Genomic DNA, 14,861 nt, shown 5'->3' with positions numbered 1-14,861 from the left:
AGAGTCAGTCTCCCAGGCTCTAGTGACTTTTCAAGGCATCACTATTTTTATTTAATACTTTTTCATCAATAAATAATTTTTGAGAGATGGCTAGGTACCAGGCACTGTGCTAAATGTTGAGGATACAAAATCATACAAGATACAGAGTTTGCTTTCAGAGAGCTTTTGGTAACTTAGTAGAGAAAGATAAACATGTAAATAAACACGGGCAATGAGGTTTAAGAGCTTATAGAATTTTAAAGTTATATCTTGTCTAAAATTTTCTTTTTTAAATTTTTAATTGGAGGATAATTACTACACAATGTCGTGTTGCTTTCTGCTGTACATCAACATGAATCAACCATGGGCATACATATGTCCCGTCTCTCTTGAACCTCCCCACACCCCATCCCACCCCTCTGGGTTGTCACAGAACGCCTGGTTGAGTTCCCTGCGTCATACAGGAAATTCCCACTGGCTATCTATTTTACAAATGGTATTACATATGTTTCAGTGCTACTTTCTCAATTTGTCCCACCTTCTGCTTCCCCTGCTGTGTCCATAAGTCTGTTCTCTCTCTGTGTCTCTGTTCCTGCCTTGCAAATAGGTTCATCAGTACCAGTTTTCTGTATTTCATAAAAATGCATTAAAAAAAGTATATATTTGTCTTTCTCTTTTTGACTTCACTCTGTATAACAGGCTTTAGGTTCATCCACCTCCCTAGAACTGACTCAAATTCATTCTTTTTAATGGCTGAGTAATATTCCACTGGGCTTCCTGCTTCCCTCGTAGCTGTCAGTAAAGAATCTGCCTGCAATGCAAGAGACCCAGATTCGATTCCTGGGTCAGTAAGATCCCTTGGAGAAGGAAATGGCCACCCACTCCAGTATATCTGCCTGGGAAATCCCATGGACAGAGGACTCTGGTGGGCTACAGTCCATCAATTTGTAAGAGTCGGAAAAAGAGTTGGACATGACTTAGTGACTAAAGCACCACCAATATTCCATTGTATATAGGTTCCACAGCTTCTTTATCCATTTACCTCTCAATGGACATCTGGGTTGCTTCCAGGTCCTGGCTACTGTAAATAGTGCTGCAATGAACATTGGAGTACGTGTCTTTTAAAACTGGTTTCTCAGGGTATATGCACAGTAGTGGGTTGCTGGGTCATATGATAGATTTATTCCTAGTTTTTAAGGAATCTCTACACTGTTCACAATGGCTGCACCAATTTACATTCCCACCAATGGTACAAGAGGGTTCCCTTTTCTCCACATCCTCTCCAGCATTTATTATTTGTAGAGTTTTTGATCATGGCCCTTCTGACCAGTGTGAGGTGACATCTCATTGTAGTTTTGATTTTACATTTCTCTGGTAATGAGTGATGCTGAATATCTTTTCATGTGTTTATCAGCTATCTGTATGTCTTCTTTGGAGAAATGTTAAGTTCTATCTTATATGTCATTTAAGTATAGAAGAAGTAGGTCGGGGGGAGTAGTTGAAGGGGTGATGATAGGCGATAGAACAAGGGCCTGGCACGGGACCTTACCCTAATTCTTCCATACTCAGTCCTTCTAGACATCTGATAGTTGCTGAGTGAGCAGGAACCTCTATGTGTGGGAGAACCACAGACATACAAAAGGGAGGGTCAAGCATGCAGACCACTGGACACTGCTCAGGTCAACTGACTGCATCCTATAGGTAAATCACGTGTGCAGGGTGTGGGAGTTGGAGTGATGGTTAACAAATATTAGGTCACTTGGAAAATTCTAGTTATATATCATAGCTATACAGCAAAGATGAATTTTCCAAAGGGCACAATGAAAACCACAAACTAAATGCTTTATTTAGTTATGAATCATAACCATAGCCGGAGAAAGCAATGGCACCCCACTCCACTACTCTTGTCTGGAAAATCCCATGGATGGAGGAGCCTGGTGGGCTGCAGTCTGTGGGGTCGCTAAGAGTCAGACATGACTGAATGACTTCACTTTTCACTTTCATACATTGGAGAAGGAAATGGCAGCCCACTCCAGTGTTCTTGCCTGGTGAATCCCAGGGACAGGGGAGCCCGGTGGGCTGCCGTCTATGGGGTCACACAGAGTCAGACACGACTGAAGCGACTTAGCAGCAGCAGCATAACCATAGCCATAAAACTGGGCTCTTTATGTAATTCTCTGTTATTATTTGCATGATTGCCAAAACTGCAGAGTGGACATGAACACTCATAGTGGATTTAACTACTTATCATAGAATTTATCCCAAGGAGGTAGCTTGATGTAATAGAAAGAAGCATCAATAGATATTCAAAGAGAAGAAATGGCTTGGAGAAGAGAGGAGTGGGGAAAGCAAGATGAAAGGAAGGAAGGCGAGTAAGAGGAGGTAGGTGATGGATATTAAGACTGAATATTTATTCTGACTCTCTAGTTAGGTGCACTTTTTTCCCTCCATGCTACATGGCTTGCAGGATCTTATTTCTCTGACCAGGGACTGACCTCATGTCCACTGCAGTGGAAGCACAGAATCTTAACCACTGGACCACCAGGGAAATCCCTAGTTAGGTGAACTTTGACAAGTCATTTAACCTCTCTGAACCATATTCTTTTCATCTGGACATGGTGATTTACCTTTCACGGTGACTGTGAGAATATAAGTTACTTTTATAAAGTAATTACTTTTCTAATATGGCTGGTGCATAAATCCTTGCTAACTCGTTGCTAGTAATTTTTGTATTGAGGTAAATGGTGATGTGCTACCACTTAGCAACATCAGCAAATTGTATGTAGCACTATTTTACACATTATTCATTTTTAAAAAATTATTTGTATTTTTGGCTACGCTGAGTCTTTGTTGCTGCTCAGGCGTTTCTCTAGCTGTGGCGAGTGGGGGCCACTCCCTGGCTGTGGTGTGTGGGCTTCTCACTGTGGTGGCTTCTCTTGCTGTGGGGCATCTAGGGCATGTGGACTTCAGTAGTTGTGGCTTCTGGGCTCGAGAGCACAGGCTGAATAGGTGTGGCACACGGGCTTAGTTGCTTTGTGACATCTGGGATCTTCCCAGAACAGGGATTGAACCTGTGTCTCCTGCACTGGCAGGCAGATTCTTTCCCACTGAGCCATGGGGGAAGCCCGCACATTATTCTTAAACAGTTCCATGCAACAAACTCCATGCATCATGAAGATGCAGTTTTTAGAGTATAATGATGGATTTTGAAAGAAATTTAGCACTTTGAAAAATAAATAATATATTGAAAAAAAATTCATGCTTCTCAATGTTCTACTGGATACAAATATGTCTCAGAAAATCTAAATGAAAACACTAGCACCTCTACCTGATTCTGAAGGAAGTAACGCGCCTCAAACCTGAATGCCATTTAAATTGCGACGTGCACCTGAAGCCGTAATGCTTTCTTCCGTATTTCCTTTGGAATGAAGGTGCTTTTGGAGTTATAACTGGAAGGGACTTTCTCTCAGATGGTGTCAGACATGGAGGGAATAAAGATTAAGGAGCAATACTCACAGATAGGATCTGGTCTCCTCTCTGGAGCTCCCCGCTCAGGTCTGCTGGTCCACCAGCCAGAATGAAGGAGACAAAAATACCTTCTCCGTCTTCTCCGCCCACGATGTTGAAGCCCAGGCCAGTGGAGCCTTTATGCAGGACCACCTTGCGGGGCTCCCTGCAGAAACAAGCGGAGAATCACGTCCATAGGGTGGCCCAGTCAAGATTTACATCGCTCTTACTTAGTACCTATGAAAATGGCTTCTCCAATTATGATAAATTTGCATATCAAAAATATGCTAATATCAGGGCAGATGTCTGAATTCCTCACTGTAACAAATGGCAATATACATGCAAATTTATCCCTAATTCCAAAACATTTCCTTAAACTAGCTTTACTTCCAATTTTCCTTTGTTTATAACATCTGTTCTTGTACTGAGCACTACTGCAGCAGTATTCAATAGGATGGATGTATCCAAAAAGAGGAAGAGAATTTGGGGGACAAGAGACTAGACTGAATAGGCCAGACGATGAACTATATTACATGACAGCCTGTGGGCTTGTTTTTTGTTTAATTAAAATTTACTCTGGAGGCAGTGGGGACTCACTGGAAGATTTTTGAGGCATGAATACTATTTAAATCAATGTTAGGAAGATTACAAATGGCCACGTGTAGGATTGATGGAGTTGGAAGCACAGATATGATGGGAGACAGGAAAACTACTGAGGCATATTGACCAAGGAATCCAGGTTTAAGTAAGTGACAGGCTGCCTAGGAGGGAGGGCAGTGATGATGAAAAGAACCGGCAACATGAAAGGGGTCATTTGAAGGCAGGAACAGAGGTTGTTTTGGGTATTGGAGGAGGAAGGAAGAATATATGAAAGTGAAAGTGAAGTCGCTCAGTCGTATCCGACTCTTTGCGACTCCATGGACTGTAGCCTACCAGGCTCCTCTGTCCATGGGATTTTCCAGACAATAGTACTGGAGTGGATTGCCATTTCCTTTTCCAGCAGATCTTCTGGACCCAGGGATGGAACCCAGGTCTCCTGCATTGTATATAAGTACTTGCAAAAAGGGGAGAGAGTGTGGGTGGAATCCAGGGTACAAGCATGAGTATGATGTTGACATGCTTAATTCCAGGTACTAGTCGGACATCCTTGTGGAGATGTGTGAAGCAGTTAGAGACAAAGGATAGGAGTTTAGATTCTCAGAGAGGACTGCAAAGGCAGATTTGAGGGTCATCAGTAAAAGGATGAGAGATCAAATCTTAAGCCAACAGTTCATTGAGATTGTTTAGAGGTTGAAAAATTATGGAACACAGAATTGCAAGGGTTCTAAGAAAGCATCTAGTCGAATTATCTCGTATCAGTAGTTTCAAAAAATGTTATCCTGCAAGCTTCAGATTTGACCAAGATCTTTTTTAAATATCACCTACCCTTCTCTTTCAAATATCTCAGTTCCAATTATGAAATGTTTCTCTTCTATTTTCCTACTCTTAATGATGTAAGAATGACAAAAAAGTCCAATATATTTTTATTTTTTTAAATTAATTTTTTATTGGAGTATCGCTGCTTTACAATGTTATGTTAGTTTCTGCTGTGCAATAAAGTGAATCAGTTATACATAAACGTATTGTTGTAGTTCAGTGGCTAAGCCATGACCAACTCTTTGTGACCCCATGGACTGCAGCATGCCAGGCTTCCCGGTCCTTCACTATCTTCTGGAATATACTCCAACTCATGTCCATTGAATCAGTAATGCCATCCAGTCATCTCATCTTCTGCCACCCCCTTCTCCTCCTGCCCTCAATCTTTCCCAGCATCAGGATCTTTTCCAGTGAAGCAGCTCTTTGCATCAGGTGGCTAAAGTATTGGAGCTTCAGCTTTAGCATCAGTCCTTCCAATGAATATTCAGGGTTGAGTTCCTTTAGGATTGCCTGATTTGATCTCCTTGCAGTCCAAGGGACTCTCAAGAGTCTTCTCCAACACCACTGTTCAAAAGCATCAATTCTTTTGCTCTCAGCCTTCTTTATGGTCCAACTCTCACATCCATACATGACTACTGGAAAAACCATAGCTTTGACTATACAGACTTTTGTCGGCAAAGTGACATCTCTGCTTTTTAATATGCTGTCTAGGTTTGTCATAGCTTTTCTTCCAAAGAACAAGTGTCTTTTAATTTTGTGGCTTCAGTCACTGTTTGCGGTGATTCTGGAGTCCAAGAAAATAAAGACTGTCACTATTTTTCCACTTTTCTCCATCTATTGGCCATGAAGTGAAAGGACTGGATTCCATGATCTTCGTTTTTTTGAATGTTGAATTTTAAGTCAGCTTGTTCACTTTCCTCTTTCACCCTCATCAAGAGGATCTTTAATTCCTCTTTGTGTATGCATATCCACTCTCTGTATATCCATATCCTTCCCACTGAGGTCACCACAGAGCATTGAGTAGAGTTTCCTGCACTATACATGAGTTTTTTAATTAGTTATCTGTTTTATACATAGCAGTGATTTTATGTCTATCCCAATCTCCCAATTCATCCCAACCCTCTTTCACCCTCCTTGGTAACCTAAGTTTGTTCTCTCAATCTATGACTCTCTTTTTGCTTTGCAAATAAGTTCATCTGTAGCATTTTTTTAAGATTCTACACATAAGGAATATTATATGATATTTAGGTCATCATAATAATGACTACACAGACTTTTTTTATTTGCTATCACATTTCCTTGCATAAAGAGATGCATTATAGCTATATTTACCCTTATTTGAAGAAAGGTGTACAATGCACACTAGAGCTTGGACTATAAGTGATATGTAACAATGCTATGTATTAAGAAGTAACTTGACATAGAGTTAGTTCATTCTGGTGGGTGTAGACTACTTATACGCGATAACATGCAATAAGTCAGTTTCCTATAGGGTATGTTAGAAAGCAGTACATATTTTGGGAAAAAGAAAAAGTGGAGGAGTGCAAGGACAGGTGCTTGCAGGGATGAGCTTGCTCAGGATTTACTGAAAAGGTGACAGTTGAGGAAAAACTGAAGAGGTGAGGAATCTCATCATGCTATCTAAAGGAGACATTCCAGCTAGCAGGGACAGAGGCCCTGATATGGGAAGGTGCTTGGTGTTGTCAAGGAAAAGCTAGGAGGCCATGTGGCTGAATGAGTGAACAAGGGAAGGAGAATGGGTAAAAGATGACGTCAGTGGACTAGTTTTCTATTGATGAGTAACAAATTACCACAAACTTGGTGGTGACAAATTACCACAAACACCCACTATTATCTCACAGTCTTGTAGGTAAGAAGTTGGGGTGGCCTCGTCTAGGTTGTCTGCCTAGGATTTCATAAGGTTGTTATCAAAGTGTCAGACAGGACAAACTTTATTGGGATACTCTGGGGAAAAAGCCAGATCCATATTCAAGTTAGCTTGTTGGCAGAATTCAGTATCTTGTACTTGTAGGACTGTTTTACATATATTGGGTTGGCCAAAAGAGTTCGTTCAGTTATTTCTGTAAGACTTTATGGAAAAAATCCAAATGAACCTTTTTTTGGCCAACTCAGTGTTTTGTTATAAGGAATTGACTGATGGAGCCATGAATGATGAGAAGCTCCAGGATCTATAGTCAGCAAGCTGGAGACCCAGGAGAGCTGATGGTATAACTTCCAGCTCAAGTTTGAGTCCAAAGTTAGGAGAAAAGCAATGCCCCAGATCAAAGGCAGAAAGAAAGAGTAAATTCTCTCTTACTTTGTCTTTGGTTTTATTCAGGCCTTCATTGTGTTGGATGGGGCTACTCATATGAGAGAGGACAATCAGCTTTACTCAGTACACTGATACAAATGATAGTCTCATCCAGAAACATCCTCACAGACACACTTGGAGTAAGGTTTAATTATCTGGGCACCCTGTGACCCAGTCAAGTTGACATACAAAATTAGCCATAACAAAGACTGAGGTCCTGTTTCCTTGCTGGCTACCAGTTGGGAGTCTCTATCAGCTTCTAGAGGCCACCCCTTTTCCTTCTCATGTGGTCCTCTCTAAACTTCAAGTCAGAAATGGTACACTGAATCCTTTCCTTTTTGGGAAGCTCTCTGGTTTGTTCTTCAGCAGCTGGCTGGATTTAACTCTCTGCTTTTCCAAGGTCTGTGTGATTAGGTTTGAAGCACCCAGATGATTCTTCACCTTAAGATCAACTGCTTAGTAACCTTAATTACATTTGCAAAGTCCCTTTTCCATGTAAGGAAACTTAACTGTGGGAGCAACACCAGAAGGTGGAGATCATGGGGCCATTTCAGAATTTTGACTCCCACAGGCAGATAGGCAACAGGGGATAAATCCTGAAGGGTCCCATAGACCATTTTAAAACTTTGATTTTTACTCTGAGAGAAACAGGGACCCACTGGGAAAAATTACCTGATCTGATTTACATTTTAAACGATTATTTTGGTATAAAGTACATATGAGAGGCAAAGACTAAAGAAGACAGGTTCGGTGGATTTTGTTATATTTAGGCAAAATATAATAGTGCCGTGGGCGAGAGTGGTATTAGAGGAGGTGGTGGACAGTGGATACATTTCTAGTCTGTTTTCTTTTCCTGTTCAGATTGAACAACAGACTGGTTCCAAATAGGAAAAGGAGTACGTCAAGGCTGTATATTGTCATCCTGCTTATTTAACTTCTATGCAGAGTACATCATGAGAAACGGTGGGCTGGAGGAAGCACAAGCTGGAATCAAGATTGCCGGGAGAAATATCAATAACCTCAGATACGCAGATGACACCACCCTTATGGCAGAAAGTGAAGAGGAACTCAAAAGCCTCTTGATGAAAGTGAAAGAGGAGAGTGAAAAAGTTGGCCTAAAGCTCAAAGTTCAGAAAACGAAGATCATGGCATCCGGTCCCATCACTTCATGGGAAATAGATGGGGAAACAGTGGAAACAGTGTCAGACTTTATTTTTGGGGGCTCCAAAATCACTGCAAATGGTGGTTGCAGCCATGAAATTAAAAGATGCTTACTCCTTGGAAGGAAGGTTATGACCAACCTAGATAGCATATTGAAAAGCAGAGACATTACTTTGCCAACAAAGGTCCATCTAGTCAAGGCTATGGTTTTTCCAGTGGTCATGTATGGATGTGAGAGTTGGACTGTGAAGAAGGCTGAGCGCCGAAGAATTGACGTTTTTGAACTGTGGTGTTGGAGAAGACTCTTGAGAGTCCCTTGGATTGCAAGGAGATCCAACCAGTCCATTCTGAAGGAGATCAGCCCTGGGATTTCTTTGGAAGGAATGATGCTAAAGCTGAAACTCCAGTACTTTGGCCACCTCATGCGAAGAGTCGACTCATTGGAAACGACTCTGATGCTGGGAGGGATTGGGGGCAGGAGGAGAAGGGGACAACAGAGGATGAGATGGCTGGATGGCATCACTGACTCGATGGACGTGAGTCTGAGTGAACTCCGGGAGTTGGTGATGGACAGGGAGGCCTGGCATGCTGCAATTCATGGGGTCAGAAAGAGTCGGACACGACTGAGCGACTGAACTGAACTGAAAATAAATTAATTTTAAAAAAAGCTTCAACATTCTATTTGGTTTTTCTTTATATCTTTTATTCCTTTGCTGAGACTTTCTATTTCTTAAAAAAAATTGATTTCAAGTGTATTTGTAATTGCTCATTGAAGCATGATGGCTGCTTTAAAATCCTTGACAGAAAATTCCAACATCTGTGTTATTAGTACCTCAATGTTGCTATCTTTTGTCTTTCTTCATTCAAGTTGAGGTTATCCTGGTTTTTGGTATAAGTGATCTTTTATTGTATACTGTACATTTTGGGTGTTATGTTGTGAGGCACTGGATTATATCTCATTTTAGTCTTTTCCAGGTTGTAGATTTGTTTAGCAGATCCAAGTGGGATGGGTATTCAGCTCTCCACATGGCTCTGGCGACACCAGAGAGGAGAGTGGGTACCAGTTTGCATTCTAGTCATTCTACCTGCCTGCCACTTGGTGGGGTAGAGGCTCAGGTCCTTCTGGACCCACTGACACCAAAGATGGAGAGAAAGTGGCATGTTGACCAGTACTACCTTGAACCAACTTGTTCTGCCTCTGAGAGGGGCTAGAAGTTCAGCCCTCCCCACCCGCGTCGAGCCCCATGGACACTCCCCTGGTAGGTAGGTAAAGTGGTTTGCCAACAAGTGCTGCTTCCTTCTCCCTCCTCCTATCTGTTGCCACTGCCCAGGGGTAGAAATTCAGCTCCCGGCAGGGCCCTGCCAATACCAGGATTAAGGGAACAGAAAGCTACTATCATTCCAGCTCTTTCAGCTGCTGGGTAAAGATGCAAGTTCAGCTTCCCACTGAAAGTGGAGTATCAACTAACAACACCTCATACCATCTGATTCTGCCTTTTAGTTGCAGGATGGGAATGGAAGTTCAGCTCTTCTTTGGCCCCCTGACACCAACCCAGTGGAAGAAATGAGGGGCCATCTCATAATTGTGTATCCCAGTTGTCTCTGGTGGGGTCAGGAGTCCAGCTATCCACATGGTCTACTGGTACCACAATGGTGAGTGAACGACTTTTTCTTTGTTATCTGGCTAGAGTAGGACCCCACTGCCCAAAACTTCCCTGTTCTATTAGTCTACTCTTTCCACAGTCCTTTGGTTACAGGGAGCAGGCTTTTCTTGAGGCTTTTTAATCTATACGTAGTGGCGGTTTCAGGGTATAACCTTCTGTGGCCCATCCAGGATATACGGGATGCAGAAAGAAAATCCAGATAACTCACATGAGTGTCATTCCTCTTTGAGCCAGCCTGACATCTTTCCAACTTAAAAAAATATATTTCTTTATTTATGGCTGTGCTGGGTCTCTGTTGCTGCAAGCAGGTTTTCTCTAGGCTGCAGCGAGCAGGGGCTACTCTTTCTTCATTGTATACGCAGGCTTCTCATGGTGGTGGTTTCCCTTGTTGCAGAGCATGGGAAGCTCTGCAGCACGTGGACTCTAGGGCCCTAGGGCGTGAGCATTCAGCAGTTGCAGTGTGTGGGCTCAGCAGCTGTGGCTCATGGGCTTAGTTGCTCCACAGCAGGTAGGATCTTCCTGGACCAGGGATCGAACCCATGTCCCCTGCATTGGCAGGCGGATTCTTAACCACTGGACCACCAGAGGAGTCCTTTGTCCAGCTTTTTAGAGTGTTTTTATGTTTGTTTGTTTGATTATGTCTAAAGTTGTTTTTGCTTTTCTACATAAAAGGGAGAATTAGGAATGGGGATACTTTCCATTGGCTGATACCAGAAATCCAGGTTCTAGATACGTTTTTGAAGGTAGGGGTTAATAGGATTTTTGACAAAAAAGTTATTATAAACAATATCTTTTATTCCCCCTCCCCCCCAGTATAAATCACATACTCTCAGTGGGACCAATGACATTCAAGCTGTAGATAATAAACAGATGGCAGGAAGGAGGCTACTATGACTCTGTTTACCTAGGTGCTAAATGTTGTACTTGATGCTTTCTGTGCATCATTCCATTTATTCCTCAAAACAAATCCAGTGACGGAGGTACACTGATGTCCTCAACAACTTTGAAACTAATTCTAAAAGGAAGATGTGTTGGTGACTGGATAGATTGAAGAGGAAGTACAGTAAAATGTTGAAGCCAGAATCTAGATGGCAAGTATATGGGTGTTCATTATAGCATTCTTTAAATTTCTTTATGTTTGAAAAATTTTATAACAAAATATTGAGAAAAGTAGGCAACCTGATGAAGAAATTTTTTTGACAACTCTCTAGTGTAGTTGAACAAGACTGCTTGCCCAACTTTTTACTGAGTTTAGTAAGTAGAAAAGACAGAACTAAGGTGCAGATTTTCTCATTCAAAATCCCAGAGTCTAAAGTACAATATATTCCAGAGACTGTCAATTGACAAGTTGGAGGCTTAATATGAACCACAGTGTTAACAAATTTTTGAATTCGTTGCTCATGTTTAAAATTAGAAAAACTTGCATCAAATGTGGATTCATGGATTTACATGGGAAAAAACCAACCCAGACATTCTATGAATACTGACTCGCAGTCTCATTGTATAGCAACAGTTGTCTAGCACATGGCCCACTTAGATGGGTAGTCATTCTCTAGCTTGCCATTCATCTTCTAGTCTCATCTCTGCCTCGTGTTCCTCAGACCAAAAAGCTATAAGTTGCATCACATTTGCCCTTCTTGCAAAGTTAAGAGGAAACTAAAGCATTTCTTGTACTCATGGTTCTATCAAAACTGAGAAAATTTTGACTGTGGAGGGAGCCTAATATTTTAATAGAAAAATGGGAGAGAACAAAATTCATTTGGAACTAAGGATTATCCTTACATGTTTATTTATGTATTTTGAGGTTTTATTTTATTTTAATTTAATTTAATTTTTTAACGTTACAATATCGTATTGGTTTTGCCATATATCAACATGGCACATGTTGAGTCCACCACAGGTATACACGTGTTCCCCATCCTGAACCCTCCTCCCTCCTCCCTCCCCGTACCATCCCTCTGGGTCATCCCAGTGCACCAGCCCCAAGCATCCAGTATCGTGCATCGAACCTGGACTGGCGACTCGTTTCATATATGATATTATACATGTTTCAATGCCATTCTCCCACATCATCCCACCCTCTCCCACAGAGTCCAAAAGACTGTTCTATACATCAGTGTCTCTTTTGCTGTCTCGTATACAGGGTTTATTACCATCTTTCTAAATTGCATATATATGCATTAGTATACAGTATTGGTGTTTTTCTTTCTGGCTTACTTCACTCTGTATAATAGGCTCCAGTTTCATCCACCTCATTAGAACTGATTCAAATGTATTCTTTTTAATGGCTGAGTAATACTCCATTGTGATGTTTAATATGCAAAACGAGTCTCTGCAGAAAGAACACAGCTTTTAACATTATAATGAAACATTAGACCCCATTAATATCTATGTAACTTACACAGGGGCATATTGTTAGTGACCTCTGTGCATAAAATATATCATTTGTGAGTGATGGTAGTTTTTATTTGTTTTCCTTGGACAAGTCTTTTAAACTAAGTTATTTGGAAATTTCTCAACTCTTGAGATTTAAATGTGTTTTTAAGAAAGAGAATTTTGTATCACAGTAAATTAGGATGTTTATTTTAATAATAGGGAGAAACGCCAAAGAAATAAATCTGTAAAATTCTATGCAAATGGAATGTCCTACGCATACTCCAAATGATTTACTTTTTCTAATTTAAAATTCTTATACTAATAACCCATTATATTATGTGGAAGATTTTAAAGAGTTTTCATGTAAAAACAAAACAAACAAATATAATGAATATATAACAAAAGAGAAACAGACTCACAGATAAAGAGAGCACACAAGTGGTTACCAGGAGGGAGAGGGAAACGGTGGAGCGGGGCCAAATGGGGATTAAGAGAGACAAACCACTACCTATGAAATAAACACGCTGTGAGTACATATTGCACAAAGCGGGAAAGAGAGCCAGTGTGTTATAAGAACTTGGTTATTGTTCAGTTGCTAAGTTGTGTCCGACTCTTTGTGACCCCATAAACTGCATCACGCCAGCCTTCCCTGTCCTTCACTATCTCCTGAGTTTGCTCAAACTCATGTCCATTGAGTCAGAGATGCCATCCAGCCATCTTATCCTCTGTCGTCCCCTTCTCCTCCTGCCCTCAATCTTTCCCAGCATCACGGTCTTTTCCAGTGAGGTAGCTCTTCGCATCAGGTGGCCAAAGTATGGAGCCTCAGCTTCAACATCAGTCCTTCCAATGAATATTCAGGGTTGGTTTCCTTTAGGATTGACTGGTTTGATCTCCTTGCAGTCCAAGGGACTCTCAAGAGTCTTCTCCAGCATCATATTTTGAAAGCATCAATTCTTTGATGCTCAGCCTTCTTTATGGTCCTATTCTCACATCTATACTATAGCTTTGACTATACAGACCTTTGTGGGCAAAGTGATGTCTCTGTTTTTTAATACGCTGTCTAGGTTTGTCATAGCTTTTCTTCCAAAGAGCAAGTGTCTTTTAATTTTGTGGCCACAGTCACCTTACATAGTAATTTAGGAGCCCAAGAAAATAAAATCTGTCACCGTTTCCACTTTTTCCCCAACTATTCGCCATGAAGTGATGGGACAGGATGTCATGATCTTCCTTTTTTTAGTGTTAAGTTTTAAGCCAGCTTTTCACTCTTCTCTTTCACCTTCATCAAGAAGCTGTTTCGTTTCTCTTTGCTGTCTACCATGAGAGTGATATCATCTGCATATCTGAGGTTGTTGATATTTCTCCCAGAAATCTTGTTTCCAGCTTGCCATCCACCCTGGCATGTGCGTGATGTACTCTGCATGTAAGTTAAATAAGTGGGCTGATGATATACAGCCTTGACATACTCCTTTTACAGTTTTGAACCAGTCTGTTGTTCTATGTCTGGTTCTAACTTACTTCTTGTCCTGCATATAGTTTTCTCACGAGGCAGATAAGTTAGTCTGGTATTCTCATCTCTTTAAGAATTTTCCACAGTTTGTTGGGATCTACACAATCAAAGGCTCTAGCCTAGTCAATGAAGCAGAACTGTAGATGCTTTTAAAAATTCCCTTGCTTTTTCCATGATTCAATGGAGGTTGGAAATTTGATTGGTGGTTCCTCTGCTTTTTCTAAATCCAGCTTGTAAGTTCTCAGTTCACATACTGCCCAAACTTAGCTTGAAGGATTTTGAACATAATCTTGCTAGCATGTGAAATGAGTACAATTGTATGGTAACTTAAACATCCTTTGGCATTGCCTTTCTGTGAGATTGGAATGAAAACTGACCTTTTCCAGTCCTGTGGCCACTGCTGAGTTTTCCAAATTTGCTGGCATATTGAGTGCAGCACTTTCACAGCATCATCGTTTAGGATTTGAAATAGCTCGGCTAGAATTCCATCACCTCCACTAGCTTGGTTCATACTAATGCTTCCTAAGGCCCAATTGACTTCACACTCCAGGATGTCTGGTTCTAGGTCAGTGACCATACCATTGTGGTTATCTGGGTCATTAAGACCTGTTTTTGTACAGTTTGTTCTGTGTGTTCTTGCCATTTCTTCTTAATCTCTTTTTTTTAGGTCCTTGCCATTTCTCTCCTTTATTGAGCCCCTCTTTGCATGAAATGTTCACTTGGTATCTCCAATTTTCTTGAAGAGATCTCTACTCTTTCCCACTCTATTCTTTCCCCTCTATTTCTTTGTATTTTTCACTTAATAAACCTTTCTTATCTCTCCTTGCTTTTCTCTGGAACTCTGCATTCAATTGGGTATATCTTTCCCTTTCTTCTTTGCATTTTGCTTCTCTTCTTTTCTCAGCTATTTGTAAGGCCTCCTCAGACCTTGTTGCATTTT

At 41.1% G+C, this 14,861-nt stretch overlaps 1 protein-coding gene across 15 annotated transcripts in view; it reads right to left on the bottom strand.

The window, feature by feature from the left end:
* Positions 1-14,861, bottom strand: part of DLG2 (discs large MAGUK scaffold protein 2) — a 2,323,126-nt gene that overhangs the window by 417,216 nt on the left and 1,891,049 nt on the right. For all 15 annotated transcript variants that reach the window (XM_059883216.1, XM_059883213.1, XM_059883215.1 and 12 more), the window contains one exon: positions 3,496-3,652. In XM_059883216.1, the coding sequence (XP_059739199.1) occupies positions 3,496-3,652 (157 nt within the window). The remainder of the gene's footprint in view (positions 1-3,495; positions 3,653-14,861) is intronic.

This window comes from Bos taurus, chromosome 29 (assembly GCF_002263795.3).
Source record: "Bos taurus isolate L1 Dominette 01449 registration number 42190680 breed Hereford chromosome 29, ARS-UCD2.0, whole genome shotgun sequence".
NCBI classification, from domain to species: Eukaryota; Metazoa; Chordata; class Mammalia; order Artiodactyla; family Bovidae; genus Bos; species Bos taurus.
This window is presented reverse-complemented; position numbering and strand designations above follow the sequence as displayed.